The 17,826-nt window shown below is 37.5% G+C and overlaps 1 protein-coding gene across 1 annotated transcript in view; it reads right to left on the reverse strand.

The window, feature by feature from the left end:
* Positions 1–3,399, reverse strand: part of LOC132117375 (A disintegrin and metalloproteinase with thrombospondin motifs 2-like) — an 83,495-nt gene extending 80,096 nt beyond the window's left edge. The window contains exons 1-2 of the mRNA XM_059526635.1: positions 3,215–3,399; positions 1,515–1,930 (exon numbers count right to left, since the gene is read on the reverse strand). Coding sequence (XP_059382618.1) covers positions 1,515–1,930; positions 3,215–3,299 — 501 coding nt within the window. The 5' untranslated portion in view covers positions 3,300–3,399. The remainder of the gene's footprint in view (positions 1–1,514; positions 1,931–3,214) is intronic.
* Positions 3,400–17,826: the final 14,427 nt, after the last annotated feature.

Below are 17,826 nucleotides of genomic sequence, written 5' to 3' on the forward strand. Positions count from 1 at the left end.
TCCAGATCTTTCACCCATCGTGCATCATATAGAGGAAGATGTGACAAAGAAGACCTAAGACAGTTGAGCAACTAGAAGCCTGAATTAGACAAGAATGGGACAACATTCCTATTCCTAAACTTGAGCAACTTGTCTCCTCAGTCCCCAGACGTTTGCAGACTGTTATAAAAAGAAGAGGGGATGCCACACAGTGGTAAACATGGCCTTGTCCCAGCTTTTTTGAGATGTGTTGATGCCATGAAATTTAAAATCAACTTATTTTCCCCTTAAAATTATACATTTTCTCAGTTTAAACATTTGAAATGTCATCTCTGTGTTGTATTCTGAATAAAATATTGAAATTTGAAACTTCCACATCATTGCATTGTGTTTTTATTCACAATTTGTACAGTTTCCCAACTTTTTTGGAATCGGGTTTGTAATTACACACACATACAGTATATATCAGGGTTCTTCAAATCTTGCCCTGGAGGTCTAATGCGGTGCAGAGTTAAGCTCCAACCCTGATCAAAGCCACCTGCCTGTGATTTTCTAATGATCCCAAAGAAATTGATTGGCATTGATTAGCATGCTCAGGTGTGTTTGATTAGGGTTAGATCTAAATTCTGCAGGAAAGTGGATCTCGAGGACCAGATTTGAGGATCCCTGGTATATATTTTGTAAATATTTATATAAATTTACATGAATATATATTTATACTCTTATTCATATAATTTGTTACATAAAAATATATTTATCTATCTATCTATCTATCTATCTCTCTCTCTCTCTCTCTCTCTCTCTCTCTCTATATATATATATATATATATATATATATATATATATATATATACATAGAGATACACACACACACACACACACACACACACTCACTGGCCACTTTATTAGGTATACCTGTTCAATTGCTTGGGAACACAAATTGCTAATCAGCCAATCACATGGCAGCATCTCAATGCATGTAGGCATCTAGATGTGGTGAAGACGACTTGCTGAAGTTCAAACTGAGCATAAGAATGGGGAAGAAAGGGGATTTAAGTGACTTTTAACGTGGAATGGTTGTTGTGGCCAGACGCGTTGATCTGAGTATTTCAAAAACTGCTGATCTACTGGGATTTTCACGCACAACCATCTGTAGGGTTTAAAGAGAATGGTCAGAAAAAAAAATATCCAGCGAGTGGCAGTTGTGTGGACGAAAATGCCTTTTTGATGACAGAGGAGAATGGGCAGACTGGTTAAATATGCTAGAAAGGTGACATTAACTCAAATAATGACTCGATACAGCCAAGGTATGTAGAATACACATCGCAGCCCTGGAGCAGATGGGCTACAGCAGCAGAAGACCACACTGGGTCCCGCTCCTGTCAGCTAAGAACAGGAATATTTATATATATTGAATTACATTTTTTTATATATATTTTTAATGTTTTAAAAAAATAACCATCATATCATTAACCCACATTACACTGGATAAACACCATGCAGTGATGCTTTATATAAGACAGCAAATAACTTACCAGGCCATTGCAATTGCTGAGAGCCACTGATGTATCCTGCACATTGGTAACATAACCCACATATAAACAGTCACTGGGCAACAAGGGCTCAGAGTGTGTTTGGTTATCGTCCTCAAGCCACTCCACTTTGGCTCCAGGGGCCACTAGCCTGGAATTTAGCCTGAGGCGAAGGTGAAACTCCTCTCCAAAAACAGTGACGTTATAAAAGAGTGTCTCCTTGTGCCTCAGGTGGTCCTGCTCTGAGTTCGTCTCCTCATTGGTCTCTCCATGCTGGTTGGCCTGCCTCCTCCTGCGCCGGTGGGACCCCTGCCCACTCAACCGGCTGGCAGAGATGGCGTGGGAGAGAAAGCGTCCGTCTGCATCCACGCTCATCGGCCTCACTAGCCCGTACTCCCTCAGGACATGCTGCAGGGAATCTGCCAGGGGCATGCATACAGTTACACACATTCAAATGTGCACGCGCACACATGCAAACACAAAGTCAACAGATTTCACATCGCACAACATAAGCTTCCAGAATCGGTCAAAACTCCACCAATCTCTAAATCAACTACAAGGCTTACATTGTGCAGACAGTACAGCTGTCTAAACACAGCCAATATTTAAAATGACAGCTTTAAAAAGTTAATGATGTAAAGACATTTCTTATTAAAAGAAAAATCTATAGAAACATTGCACATTGAACAGATGGGGGTAAGTTGTTTCACCGTTTGGTTAAATTGTCCTCTAGGCAAGGAGAAATGAGACGTGCAAAACTAATATATTTAGCTATATTTCACAATATTTTCTATCACCTTTATCATAGGGACAGACCATTTGTATTTATTTATTTTTTAAAGGGGGTGACATTAGTTATTTAAGATAATAACAATAATCATAATAATAATTACAGTCACATTTTGATTGTTCTAAGGCAATCATTAATCAGACAATAATTAAAATACATTTAAAATTACTTACATTTAATAAATTCTTGTAAGAAAACAAAAACAAACACTATCTATATGGTCACAGGACAAGAACTGTAAATTGTATTTTTTAGATTAAGACACATCTTACCCTATTCTCCCAGACAATGTGTCATGCATTCCTATCATGCTGATGAGAGAAGCAGAAACACATTTGGCTGCTCTAATGCATCCTATGTGTCCTTCACTTCATCAGGAAAGAGCAGCTTACAGTTAAGTCAACACTATGGTTTGTCTTTCCTAATTTGACAGTAAATAAATAATGTGCATGGTTCTTCTTTCTCTCTTCATTTACTCTCCTGTGTACTCATCTTGACATTAATGTCGGCATTTTGCGACAGTTATTTCAAGCAGGAGACACAAGATTCATCAGCTGTTTTACATTATTGACAGGTCGCGTGGATTTTGCGCTTCCTTTGAGTTTCACAATCAACGCTAAATTGGTAAATATAATATAATGGAGCTATATACTGTATCATGACGTTCTTTTTACTGTGACAAAAGTTAGAGATATTTCAGTTTAGATGCCATGAAAACTTCCAGACAGTCAAATTCAGAGAAACGTCGCTGACAATAAAATGATTTTACTCTCAAAACTCATTCATCTCTATAAAAGTATAAGTTGATGAAACCGAGAAACTGAGTTGCTGCTTCATAACGCTGAAGATCCTCCTGCATCTCCTGCATAAAGTAACCGTGATCAGAACTGACAATAACAACATCTCCACGTACCTATACTGTTGGCGATGTAAAGAGTATTCGCGTTCTGAAAGTGAAGGAAAATAATGAAGAATGCACATCCAGGAGTAACATCCATGGCAGGTCCGCGGAGAGGGGAGAGCGCACGGGCGAAAGGCGGACTTTGAGATCTCAGATAAGCGATCCAGCAGCGAACCCTGCCCCCTCTTTCCCCCTCCCCTTCCTGACTGACTGCAAAGTGCACTGGGGAAGATGTGCCCCTGTCCAACCCCCTCTCCTCCTCTATAGTCCACAGTAAGCGTAAATGCAGATCATCTCATGGCAACTAAGACCACCAGCGTAATAGTTCTTACCATCAACACAAAAAGTGAACACCAGTCTTATGGTTCCTGTGATTCACTCCTATATAAAAAGTGCCAAACTCACTCTTCAGAGTCAGAATCAAGGAAATATTTTTTTTTTCGTTTTTTTTATTCTCTAGAAAGTTTAATAAGTTCAATAGACGCATGTAATGCAACATGTATGCCTAATACACAGTAGAAATACGAATATGGGGGTATATAGGCCTACAACATATAAAGAGGGGGGGGGGGGGGGTTCTCTAAAATCTACACACAAAGAAATTAATGTCTGTATACTCATCCTAGAAGGCAACCATATCAGTCTTCAAGATTTCAGAACAGCCCGACGTTTTATTCTACAGGTGCGGGTCGCCCCCTCACGGGCACCGCCATGTTTACATCACATGACCAGTCATGCTACTTAATTGACAGAAAATAATACTTTAAATAATCATAAAAATAGAAATACTATTACTACTGCCACTACTAATAATAATAATTTGAGTACAAATCATATGCATTTAAATGTAGCTTACATAAAGGCATAAACAACCATGCCGATAATGTTTCATATTGACCATTTTACGGGGACAGAAATGGGCTATATATGAAGAGTTCGTTTGCAAAATCAGATTACATTTTTTTTTTTTTTTTTTTCAAAAATCATGTTTTTTCATTGTGCATTCCAATTCATCTCAGTCAAAATGCAGTTGGGTTATTCTGATTAGGTTAAAAAAACAACAAAAATAAAAATACATACATGTCTGACATGTCTGACTGTCTGACAAAGTGAAGCATGCTTAAAGAGCAGAACATCATGCCGCGATCTCAAGAAATTCAAGAACAGGTGAGAAACAAAATAGTTGACATGTATCAGTCTGGAAAGGGTTATAAAGCCTTTTTTTTAAAAAAAGGTTTTGGGATTCCAGCAAACCAGGGTCAGAGCCATTATCCACAAATGGACAAAACTTGGAACAGTGGTGAACCTTCCCAGGAGTGGCTGGCCTACCAAAATTACTCCAAGAGCACAACAAAGACTCATCCAGGAGGTCATAAAAGAACCGAGAACAACATCTAAAGAAGTGCAGGCCTCACTTGCCTCAGTTAAGGTCAGTGTTCATGATTCAACAGTAAGAAAGAGACAGGGCACAAACGACATCCATGGGAGAGTTCCAAGGTAAAAGAAAAGACACTGTTGTCCAAAAAGAACACAAAGGCTTGACTCGCATTTGCCAAAAAATATCTTGATTATCTCCAAGACTTTTAGGCAAATATTCTGTGGACTGATGAAACAAAAGTTGAACTTTTTGGAAGGTTTGTGCCCGTTACATCTGGCGTAAAACCAACACAGCAATTCATAAAGAACATCATACCAACAGTCAAACATGGTGGTGGTAGTGTGATGGTCTGGGGCTGCTTTGCAGTTTCAAGACCTGGATGAATTGCCATAATTGATGGAACCATGAATTCTGCAGAAGATCCTGAAGGAGAATGTCCCGTCAGTTTGTGATCTCAAGCTCAAGCGCACTTGGGTTATGCAGCAGAACAATGATCTCAAACACGCCAGCAAGCCCATCTCTAAATGGCTCAAGAAAAACAAAAATAAGGTTTTGGACTGGCCAAGTCAAAGTCCGGACATAAATATGATTGAGATGCTGTGACATGACCTTAAACAGTCCTTTAATGCTTGAAAACCCTCCAATGTGGCTGAATTAAAACAACGAGTGGGCCAAAATTCCTCCACAGCGACGTGAAAAACTCATTGCCAGTTATCGAAAATGCTTTATTGCAGTGGTTGCTGCAAAGGGTGGCTCAACCAGTTATTATATTTAGGGGGCAATTACTTTTTCATGTAGGGTCGGGTAACCTATAGGTTTGGACAACTTTTTCCCCTCAATAAATGAACTCATTAATTTGAAACTGCATTTTATATTCACTTGGGTTATCTTTGTGTAATAAAATTTTTTTTTTCATCTGAATCATTCAAGTGTGACAAATGCAAAAAAAAAATAAAAAATTCAAATGGGAAGGAAAGGGGGTAGAGATATATATGTATATTAGGGCTTTCAGTCGATTAAAATGATTCACCTAATTACAGTGTACTGTAAATTAAATCGCAAACTAAATTTGGCTATAGACATAACAGTAGACTTTTGACTTTTACTTCATGTATGGAGTTGTTGCCCTGGATTATATTTGTCAGCTGTATGAAATATAAGATGACATGCAGGTCTGGGGGTCCCGGTGCGTTAACTGAATTAAAATATTTTAATCGAGTTATTTTTTTTTATAACTAATTAAGTACACATTAAACTGACAACCCTAATATACACAGAAACATGATTGAGATTCACAATTTTAAGAGATGTAGGCACTAAGAAAGCATTAATATAATTAAATATTTGAAAAAGGTAACAATGGCTACTTTACATGGCCATAAATTAAGAAACAGGCTTTTTGCTCGCCTAATTGAGTACTTACAGCATCTAATGGCAGGGTAACTGCCAAAACTAACCAGCCAAACTCTAACCCATTAATTTATTTTAGCATTTCAGAAGTAAAATAAATAATATGTTCATTTCCTATTAATCAATTTCAGAATGAGAAGATGAGTAGCAATTCGCACTTGTCAAGGAAATGGTAGAATTAGATTCATGGAAAAATTAAATGCTCTTCTTGTGGTTGAGCTTATGGATGGTATCTTTTAGAAATCATTCTTAATTTTCCCCTTTCTATTTCTTATAACTAAAAATCTGTCATAGTATTTTTTATATCATAGCCTACATAATATTCTTCTACAGGACCACACAGCCGTTAGAGAAGACGCTTCCTGCTCTGTTATGAAATTAGTGGATTATTGAAATAAATCACCTGGTGAGTTTGGATGCTGGTTTCTTGGAACAAGAATATCTAATGCATCTCTGTGGCGCAGGAGGAAATGGATCATGTGCCATCTATCTGTCAGCACCTTTACTTCTCCAATCCTCTCTGTTGGGTTAAGGCTCTGAAAGTACAATGACAGGCCTTCAGTGTATTTTAAAGAATGTTGTGCACTTATGATAGCATGCAAGGACCCATAGAGCTTTACACTATGGAGTACAAACAAGCAGACTTTAACATTGTTAACCATTTAAAATGTAATAGTGTAAATTGATTTTTCAAAGCTTCAAAGTTTCAATTGTTTTCCTTAATAATACTCATTATTTACCTATTCCCATTTGTTTCTTTTATGGAACAAAAAGGAGATACCTAGCAGAATGTTCACGCTGCACTAAAAGTGGTCTGCCAAGATCCAAACAAAAAAAAGGAAAAATCAAAACAAAATTATATATATATATATATATATATATATATATATATATATATATATATATATATATATATATATATATATATATATATATATATATATATATATATATATATATATACATTTTTACGGAACTATTTGTGTACGGAAAAGCATTTTCAATCACAAAAACAGCACACTAAGAAACTATAAGCTCAGTAAGCAAAAGTCAACTGTGGTTAACTTTATGACATAACTGCACAGACCTCGGATTGTGGGATTTTAAGTGTAGAGCAGAAGACAGGGTTTTTGAGAGGGACAACACTAGGGGAGCTAGATCTATTTCTTATGCTACGTTGGCTGAGGTAAAGGATTGAGGTTGTCACTGTGGAGAAGGCAGACGATGGTTTAATCAAACCTCTACATTCCAACTCCATTGCTCAGCCAGATGGATCATGCTATCATGCTTTACACTAGGCAATAAACTTACAACATATCTTGTAGCTGGCCTCCAAAATGTAAACTAGGTGCAGAGAGAACACATTTTAAGGATAACTGCATGTAAAAACTGAATAGTAACCCTTATTACAGCCAAAGAATGTTTTAAGCTGTTAAAAGTGCAATTTATATTTATGGGGAAGGTCATATCCTGGAAAATGTTGAGAGTTTTATCACTTGAACTTGTATGATAGGGTCAGATGAGGGAAAGCTACTTGAGTTTTAGTTCACTGAACTGAAAGAAGTTGCAAAAGAGTGAATGTGAAAGCAGATGGTCATGTAATCCTTGTCTAAATAACACCCTCAGTGGCAATCTGCGATATTTTCTCAAAGCATTCTTATAATTGGAATGCCTATATGGATAACTAGCACAAATGAAATAAAATATATGCTAACATTCTCCTGTATATATATATATCAAACCAAAATTTATTCAGACACCTTTAACATTTATCACATTATCACAGTTTATTCACTAAGTTTAGAAAATGGTAATTAAATATGATATGAACTCAGAATTCATCTAGATAATATCAGATAACTTTGATAGAAAGGTACGTAATGAATTACGTTGAATAGCTGTCAGCAGTCAGTTGTTAAATTTAAGTACACAATTAAAAAATACCTATCGAGGTCAACAAATTACCAAGCAATACTTCATTTTGTTCAGTCTGTGGTGTAAAAAGGTTGAATAAGCAATTAAAGAAAAAAACAATGGGGTCATATGATGCGATTTTAATTTTTGTTTCTCTTTGGGGTGTTACAAGCTCTTGGTGCAAAAAGAAGATCTGTAAAGTTGCAAAGACTAAAGTCTCAAATCCAAAGAGATATTCTTTATAAAAATTAAGAGTCAGCCACTCCTAAACAGCTCATTCTAATACACCCCCACACGACCCCTTTAAGAAAAACATGGTGTCTGACTGTATATATAAAGAATGTTCATGCTGCTCTCTTACATACAATGAAAATCTTCTTAGGTTTTTAAAATGTTAACATTTTTAATAATGATATTATTATTATTAATAATAATAAATTAATGCCCATTGTATTGAATAGAGCAGCATTAACATTATTTTTAAAATAATAACATAAATCATATATTTATCATTAATATTTAATATATTCTTAGATAAATATTAGACTTTTTCTAAGTGACAATTTACATGTAACAAAAAATCATATTCAACACTTTTAAATAGAAATTTTCATTTGTAATCACATTATTGTCAGTAGACAATAGACTAAGCATTCCTACCCATTTACTGCCCAGTGTGGACAAAAAAAAAAAAACTATGAGTCAGCAAAATTCATGTAATAGAGCCTGGAGGGAAAAACCAATAGATGCATACTGCAGCTAAACACAACCTTTAGATTCATAAACCAACAGATACATACTGCGGCTGGCTTCAAACACAACCTAAAGTCTAAACACGTCCAGCCATGAACCACCCAAAGTCCCTGACATGCTTAAGTCACATAACGACAGATGATGTTATCACACACCACATGTGCAACAACATGTCCTAATGCATGTATCACACTATTTGAATTTCTCTCCAGTTCCGGTGCACCCGGCCAAGTCCACCATATGATTCACTCATGTTTATCCAGGAAGAGGAGGACACTTCAGCAAGCTGACAGAGATGCTGTCTTACTTTGCTTTTGGTTTTAATCAGAGACTGCATGGATAGGGCCCACAGCTGGCAGCTGTAAGCCCTAAAGGGACTTGTTACTGGTTAGTGGCTGTAAAACGGAGTTGGATCTATGTTGCCGTCACTGCTGGCTCTCAAACGAACCACGGCCGAGCCAGTGTGTCCCGCCAGAGCGTGTGTTTCACATTTGTTCCTCTGCTCCCTCTCTCCCCTCTCCTCCTGAAACTCCTTCCGCACAACCTCATGCCACGTGACCTGCTGGGTTAAACGGCTGCTGCTGAGCAGACACATGGATAACATGAACATACGCTTAAATGCACTTAAAAGCACAGAAATACAAGTCTTGACAAGACAGTTAGTTCATAGTTCCCCCAAAAATATAACTTCTGTCAAAATGTATTCACCCTCATGTCATTCTAAAGCTATTCTTCTGTGGAAAATAAAAGATGAGGTCACGAAGAATGTTAATGCTGCTCTCTTTCATAGATTAAAATTGGACAGTGCTTTTAAGATCAACTTTTTGGGGGCATAAAGTCAAGTAACGATACAACTGTCCTGACATCATATAAAGAAAAAAAAATTATTATGTCATAATAAACATAATAACTCAACAGAATTGCTACACTTAGTATTATTTATAAAATATCATGTCTGTCAAAATCACTCAGAAAGTAAATAGCTTGAGTGATTTTTTTTCTAATATTATGTAAACAAGTATGTCCTACTTGTTTACTGATTGAAAATCATGGTGTCAAAATGTAAACACAAGCAGAAATAACACAGGAAATGTGTTCATAAATAATTAGATCTTCTTAAAAAATCATTTGTGATATTTGCTTAAAAAAGGAACTATTAGGTGAACTATTCCTTTAAAGAAACAATAAATCTGTTGAGCCCAATGAATATATTATGAACAACTGCTGAAAAGTAGGTCATACACTCCAGTAACATTTTTTACACCTCAACACCATGCCTTTCAGTTGAAGCACAAAACCCCTGTTTTGGTGGATAGACATTTGCATATGAAGAAAAAAATACATCACCATGTATTTCTTTCAACTCTCATGAGGGTTTTTAAACCTCACCAGTGTATTTTTCCATGGCAAACCTGTTTTGCTTTCACTTTTTTAAAGGAGTCATGATTTTATACAGTGGCTCATCCCACAAGAAGACTTTATTGAAAGGTTTTGGTTGGAGACCATCAAGAGTCAAGAGCAGGGTCTCTGAGCTGCTTGATTTATGAATTACATTTACAGGACCAGAAAGAAAACTGCCAGCCAGGAGCTGCCTGGCACTGTTATGAAAGCTGCTGTTCAGTTTTCCAAAATAAACACACAAACTTCTACACACTTACAAACTGATAAGTCTATGTAGACACACATTTTTTATTCTTAAAGGCATACTCAGTATTCTCAGTATTTTTTTATGGTGCTGACAGCTCTCTTGGACACATTACTGACACCTAGTGGTGTGGATGAAGCATCACGCAAACACAAACTTCAGCCACTCACTTTTTGCCGACGTACATGATTCATTTGTTCTGTAAGCAAATGTGACCAATGAAGGGATTTAACAGAACAGTATTTGGCTGGTCATGTGATCTCAAAATGGCTGCCCACACGAGGCGACCCTCTCTCTGTAAAACGACAACTCATATGACTGTTTATTTTTTTAAGGGGACATAAACACACAGTTTTGCCAAATCTCATGTTAATCTTGAGTACCTATAGAGTATTATTGAATCCATCTTTTCTCCAAAGAGTCTTTAGTTTTGTCTTATATTATCATACTCTAAAGAGTCACAAGCAATTTCAAGCTGACTGCCAACAAAACACTGAAATTCGATGCAGTTTTACTTACCGCCTGCCGTTCCAAATTATGACTGGGATCTTTTATCGCTAGAACCACTCAATCTTTCAGTATCAAACAATGTGAAAATCAGACATTGAAGTGGGCCTTGTTTATTTAACACAGAAATGACATGAACAAAGAAACACACTTGCGAAACTCCGTTACTTCATCCACTGTTCATGTAACACTGGGTTATTTGGGATGTTAAGGATATCTTTCCCTTACAACCAAAAACACACTTCTTTGGAATAGAGGTTGCATAAACTAGTCACTGTTCCTATAGAGGGTGCAACATGATATGAAATCGTTGAAGTCCACTTTTATTCTCTGTTTCCAGAGAGTTAAAATGACAAATAAATGCACACTCCTGAAGTGTGCATGTGTCTGTATGCTAGAAACTGAATGGGAGAATGCACATTTTAAACAGAATATTGTACAGGTAAGTTCATCAGCTTTTAATTGTAACACAGACTCATAGACTGTAGACAGTAGCTCATTCATCATGCACAGATTGCACGCACATAGTAGCGTGGCAAAGAAATGTATTGTCAATACTGTTCTATGATTTCTCAATAATATAGCTTAGAAACTGAAAAGTGTGGTAGCTAAAACCCACACCTTCACTATTCTGCCAGGTAGAATTCATACACGCAATCACTCTCTCACTAATGCATTCATATAAATGTAATCTTTACAGTGCTACTTTATCTGTATCTGATTTAGAACGAGCAGAAATCTGTGATAAATGTAACAACCCAAAGACAAAGGAACTGTTAAAAATTAGCTGTTATGGGAGCAATAGCCATGTTAGCAGCGCTGTGTCATATTCCATAGCTGTGCACAATGTGTTCAAATCTTAAATTAGGTTCAGGCTTATTTATTCATTAATGACATCTTTGGTGACAAGTCGATGTCGACTCGTATTTCATGACATAAATGTCGACTTTAAAAAAATCTGGTCATTCAACCCCTATTTTGGAGACATTCTTCTCGAGTATGTTAAGTATATTCCGTAATGCATCCAAATCATTTTTTGAATCCTTTGCCATGTTCAGCATTATGATCCAACTCTTTGACAGTGTAAATAACTCAGAATGCATGAAATAGCATTAGTCGCCCCTTTAAGTGTAAACTTTTTAATCACAAAAAATATTGAGTACACATTTAACAAGCAAAACAAACATGTCAATAAAATCTTAAGCCTGTTTTATCTGTGTCATCACTTTGTGAGATCACACGGCTGAGCTGACTATTAAGAACGGCGAGGAATTTTCAAGGAATGCAGCTCACACATTAGTAAGTACATTATTCTCTCAAGCAGTGGAGACGAAGAGCCTGCTGCGCCTCGAAAGTGATATCCCGAGTGGGTTCAGGTGAAGGTTATTCCTTTCTGCTGTTTAATGGAGGAAGATTGGGAGAGCTCCCTGCTGAAGCACATAATAAACGCACTGAGCAGCCATATGCCAGATCAGCAGTGCACACTATGGTCCGGGAGGACCTCAAGGTCTTCTGGTTCTTCTCTTGCACTGACTTATACAGAACTGTGGAGCTAAAGCATGAGTGGGCTGTATGAGACATGCCTGTGACAGCAGCCAGCGGAATCTGCCTCGAAATTGGATCAGGAAGACTGTCACCGTGGTTACACACAGCGACACTGGCGCTCCTCATTAGAGGGTGTTTCATAGACAAGGTGTCTCCTGCAGGAAACATGTCCTCCTCTTAATCGACTCTTTCAATGTGCACTCACAGCACAGAGGAAATAGGGAAGGATTCAGATTAGAAAGACAACAGATTTAAATTTGCACAATGATTATCACAAATAAAGGGCTCTTTTCATGAATATGGTACAATGAAAATTATTCACTCAGAAACTGCTAATAAGTTTCAAAAATAATTACAAAGAAACTGGCAAGCAACGCTAAATTGAAAGTGAAATTTAAAGTAGAAAGACTAAAACAGCATTTCCCTATTAAACATAATGCAATAGTCCAACTTTTTAAAAAAATCATCTTTGGGTGTAAAAATGTATTATTATAAGTGCAAATCCATTGCTTTTCTTTATTTATTTACTCGGCATGAAAAAAAGCTTAAACACATTTATAGAACAATGTCTATCTGTTAAATATTTATAAGAATATCTGATGAATTGATATTCATTGTAGAAAAAAATAAAAATAAAGGTCCCACTTTATATTAAGTGGCCTTAAATATTATGTAGGCTACTTGCATCCAAAAAATAAAAATAAACTGAGGTGGGATACGGGTAAGTTTAGGGACAGTTTTAAATGTGGGTTAAGGTGTAAGGAATGGGTCAACAGTGCAGTTATAAATGTAATTACAGAAATTAATTAGGTATGTAATTAATTGCATGTGGGTATTATTTAAAATATAAGTACAATGTAAAAACATGTATATACACAATAAGTGCATTGTATCCAATTTTTTATTTAAATGTATGTACATGGTAGTTAAGGCCATGTAACCCTGGTCCACAAAACCAGTCTTAAGTGTAAATTTAGCAAAATACATCATCTGAAAGCTGAATAAATAAGCTTTCCATTGATGTATGGCTGTTAGGATCAGACCATATTTGGCAGAGATACAACTATTTGAAAATCTGGAATCTGAGGGTGCAAAAAAAATCTGCAATGCATATTACAAATCAAAAATTAAGTTTTTATATATTTATGGTAGGAAATTTTCAAAATATCTTCATGGAACATGATCTTTACTTAATATCCTAATGATTTTTGGCATAAAAGAAAAATCTATAATTTTGGTCCAGGGTCACATATAAAGGGTGACCAAAATGTTAATTATGAACTCATTTTAATGAACAATTTAATTTAATTAACATTTTTAATTAATTTTACAACCGTTATAACATAATTTCCCCAAAAAGTTAATTTGCCTAAAATTGAGAAACCCGGTTAATCAAGTTACTCTTATAAAAAGATCAAATAAATATCATTATCATATATTATACATTTTATTGTGACATTTACTATATAATTTCTTTCCATTATCATATAATTTATGTCTAGTTATAAAAATCAGTATTATAATAGTAATGTATTATTGGTGTTTACACCACCCAAACAACGTGTCAGGTACGATTACATGTTAATATCCATCATAAGTCCAATAATCTAAAATATAACGTTTCTTCATACCCTATTCACTAAATGTGCCAAGGCTTACATCATTCTGAAACATGGTAAAAGCAATAGACTTGTAAAAAGCCTTTCCTTTCCTTTATAACATCCCCATAATGTGAATATGAACTGAAAAACAGAGGTTAAATCCCTCTGTTTAACCAGAAGCAGTCTCTATTGCGGGCTCTCTCCACAATGTGCACCACATCTTCTGCTTTCAATTCCATGATCAAAGGCATTAAAACTTTGGACAGGAAAGAACTGGAATGGAACGGAGGGGAAATCTTCAAAAAAATGACTTAAAGAACTGAAATCCCCTGGTGTTTTAGGAACAGTTTGTTTTTGACTGCTCTTCCTGTCTGTAAATCTAGTGAGCCTCTCCACAATGCTCAGCGCCACAACATAAATTACTGTCTCATTTTTTGTCCAATAAAAGAAATCAAAAGTCTTCACTGATGTATTAAATCACAGGACAGCTTGCTGATAGGCCCTTCAAACACAGACAAAGTATAAAGCAACTGATCCTTATTTGAATATTTCTGGTTCACAGCTTTCAGGTTCTTGGTTTCATCAAATTGTCTTTCAAAGAGCTTATTCTAAAATTAGGCTTGACAACAACATGTTCCCTGCAAGCTCCCTAAAATCACCCACTCAGAATGTGTTTTCTTCCTTACTACTTTAATTATTGCGGGAAGTCGTGGCCTAATGGTTAGAGAGTCGGACTCCCAATCGAAAGGTTGTGAGTTCGAGTCCCGGGCCGGCAGGAGTTGTGGGTGGGGGGAGTGCATGTACAGTTCTCTCTCCACCCTCAATACCACGACTGAGGTGCCCTTGAGCAAGGCATCGAACCCCCAACTGCTCCCCGGGCGCCGCAGCATAAATGGCTGCCCACTGCTCCGGGTGTGTGCTCACAGTGTGTGTGTGTGTGTGTGTTCACTGCTCTGTGTGTGTGCATTTTGGATGGGTTAAATGCAGAGCTCAAATTCTGAGTATGGGTCACCATACTTGGCTGAATGTCACGTCACTTTTCACTTTCATCTCCAAGAGAAGCTCTTTTTATGGTGACCTAATTCACTTCACCCTGATGGCGTGGACAATCAAGGGCCAAACTTTGCAAGCCTAATATATAGGTAATATATAGTAAAGCAAAACTCTCCACCTTTTATTTCTCCAGATGGACAAAAGCATGCAATACGGCTTAAGGATGTGTGTCATAGACATCAAAGCTCCTGCAAATGCTCTGGACAAACATTTAGCTGGATTTAGAATATTACAAACATGTCGGCACATGCAAATATAAAATAAAATCTGCCTTTCCTCTCCAGAGAGTGTAATGAATTGAGGTAATGCACTGATTTTTCCATATTTAAAATTTTGAGCTCAAGCTAAAAAACAAACAAAAAAACAATACCTCTTTCACAACCAAAGCACGTTCCCTTATGAGCAGATTCTGGTAAACAATAAGAAATTCCCGTCTGCTCAGTCATGTTCGCTGTGACTTCTTACCTCACACTCCTCCCTGCACTTTTGCAAGCTGCCTGTTCTGTTAACTTCACTTCAGACTGCTGAGCTCAGGATTTCCCCACGGCTTCAGCATTGGCATCTACCTGGAACGGCTGTCACCCTGCATCTCCTCATCCTAACTGTACCTGCACCTCCGGCTGAGCCTCGCTCCCCCGCTAACAAACATCAGTGTCCTTGATGTCTTGTGGCAGAGCCAAACGCCTCTCCCTGGCTCTAGATGCTGTAGTTTAGCTTCAGTCCTCAAAATCTCTCACCCCAAAACGTGGCATATACATGGACTCAATTTGAGAGGGTTCACTTAAATCACTCTTTGACATAGCACGGGTCCTTGTGCGCCTCAGATGGATGATGGGGAGAATTTGAAGTGACAAAAGTAAGGAAGCAACCCACAGGGTGACAAGTAATCAATCGAGTTTGTTAGGTAAAGAATGATGGGGAGGTGGGGGAGGGGGTTCTCTGCAAAATGAACTTTTCTGCTTTTAGCAAAAAGGGAAAGAAAGTGGGTTACATTGTGAGCAGGGCACAACTCAAGTGTAGACGATGCATTTGGGAGCCGTCAGCAGACAGTTATGTCAAATCAACCTCACTGAGGTGACTGCAGTCAGGACCCATGTGTAAGCGCACTTCTCTTGGAGCAATGATATTTTTGCATTATCACTGAAAATAACAATATAAACAATATAATCTGTTACTGGGATACAAGACAATAATTTTCTCTGTGAGGAGTTTAACAAACAATGTAATCAATATAAGAATCATGTGGCTTTTAATCCATCCCTGTGAGCTTTAAAGCGATAGAGGTTCACTCAGAAAAAGAAAAACTGCTGTTAACTCACCCTCAGGCCATCACTTTTTTTATTCATTAGAACAATTAAGCATATTTTTTACTGAATTCATTGTCCATGGTGATTCATAAAATGCAAGTCCACTGCTACTGTCACTTTGAGAGTCAAAGACGCATATACAAGCATCACAAAATTAATACTCGTGACTTCTGACAATATATTTAGGTCTTATGAAACTAAATGATTGGTCTGTGCAACAAACTGAGCAATATTTACAACATTATAATCCATAGCCACAAGCAAACTGTCCTGAATGCTTTCACAAGACTTCCTGTTGCATAATGACTTATCCACAGAGTAATTGTTTGGCTTCATAAGAGCTCAATATATCATCAGGAGCCACAGGTTTTAATTTTGTGGTGTCTGTAAATGCTATTTTCATTATCACCTACATCTTGGATGGGTCTCGGTCACTTTTCAGCCCTACAGTGATACCTCATTCAACTGCTCCAGACACATCAACACATTCACCATGGTCAACATTTCAAATGCTGTCATCACTCACTATAAAAACCAATGAGATTTCCAACATGCCACAACATTGAGCAGCCTCCAGTTGTAAAAATAAACCACAACAATTTCAGTTCAATTCCCACAGAAATGGAAGAATGTTGCCAAGTTGTTATTTTCTTTCATTAGACGCTAAGAGCAATTTTCGAACTGTCTCTTATAATCAGTAATATTCTGCTGATATCTGCTGATGTCTACTGTACATATAGATACATTCAGATACTGCAGACAGTCATACACAGGTGCAAAGATGGTACTAGGGATGGGGGTACATGACCCCCCCCCCAGTTTCATAGTGACCCGATCCGTCCCCCTCACTGTCTCTATTAAAGATGACATTGGTAAACAGAGGATTAATCAGAATTTCCGCTATGTACATTAGCCAAAGTAGTGGCGACCTGGCCCTCCGCTCCTTAACCGCACTAAGCGATTTTTGAAAAACGCTTTTGACCGCAGTGTCTGACTAAGTCCCAAAACATACTTGTAGCCAATCAGTGGTAAGGGGGCATGTCTTTTGATGAAAGAGAGAAGAAAGCACTCGGTTTGACTGCACCCCAGCAAACATGTATATGTGGGCCCCACATGACTTATGCTAGGTCTACATGGGCACCAAGTGGGCATGGTCCCAAAATGGGCATCTTATCTGGGGCCCAATTGGGTCAGCTAAATAGGTCCCACAGGGGCAAAAACGTATGGGCTCCCTATGTGGGTCCTAGTTAGGGAATGGGAAATGAGGGCATGGGCACTAAATGGGCGACACAAATGGGGCCCATATGGGTTTAACAAATGGGTTAGACATGGGAAAATACAATTAATCCCATATAGGCTGCCTACATTGTCCCAAGGTAGTACCCACATAGGCAACCTCTATATGGGTTCAGAATGGGGAAACACATTTGGGGCTTTCTTGGCCAAACCATACTGGCTCGACATGTGCAAACACAACCAGTCCCATATAGGCTTCCTCCACATACTCTTTC

Source organism: Carassius carassius, chromosome 36, assembly GCF_963082965.1.
Source record: "Carassius carassius chromosome 36, fCarCar2.1, whole genome shotgun sequence".
Lineage (NCBI taxonomy): Eukaryota > Metazoa > Chordata > Actinopteri > Cypriniformes > Cyprinidae > Carassius > Carassius carassius.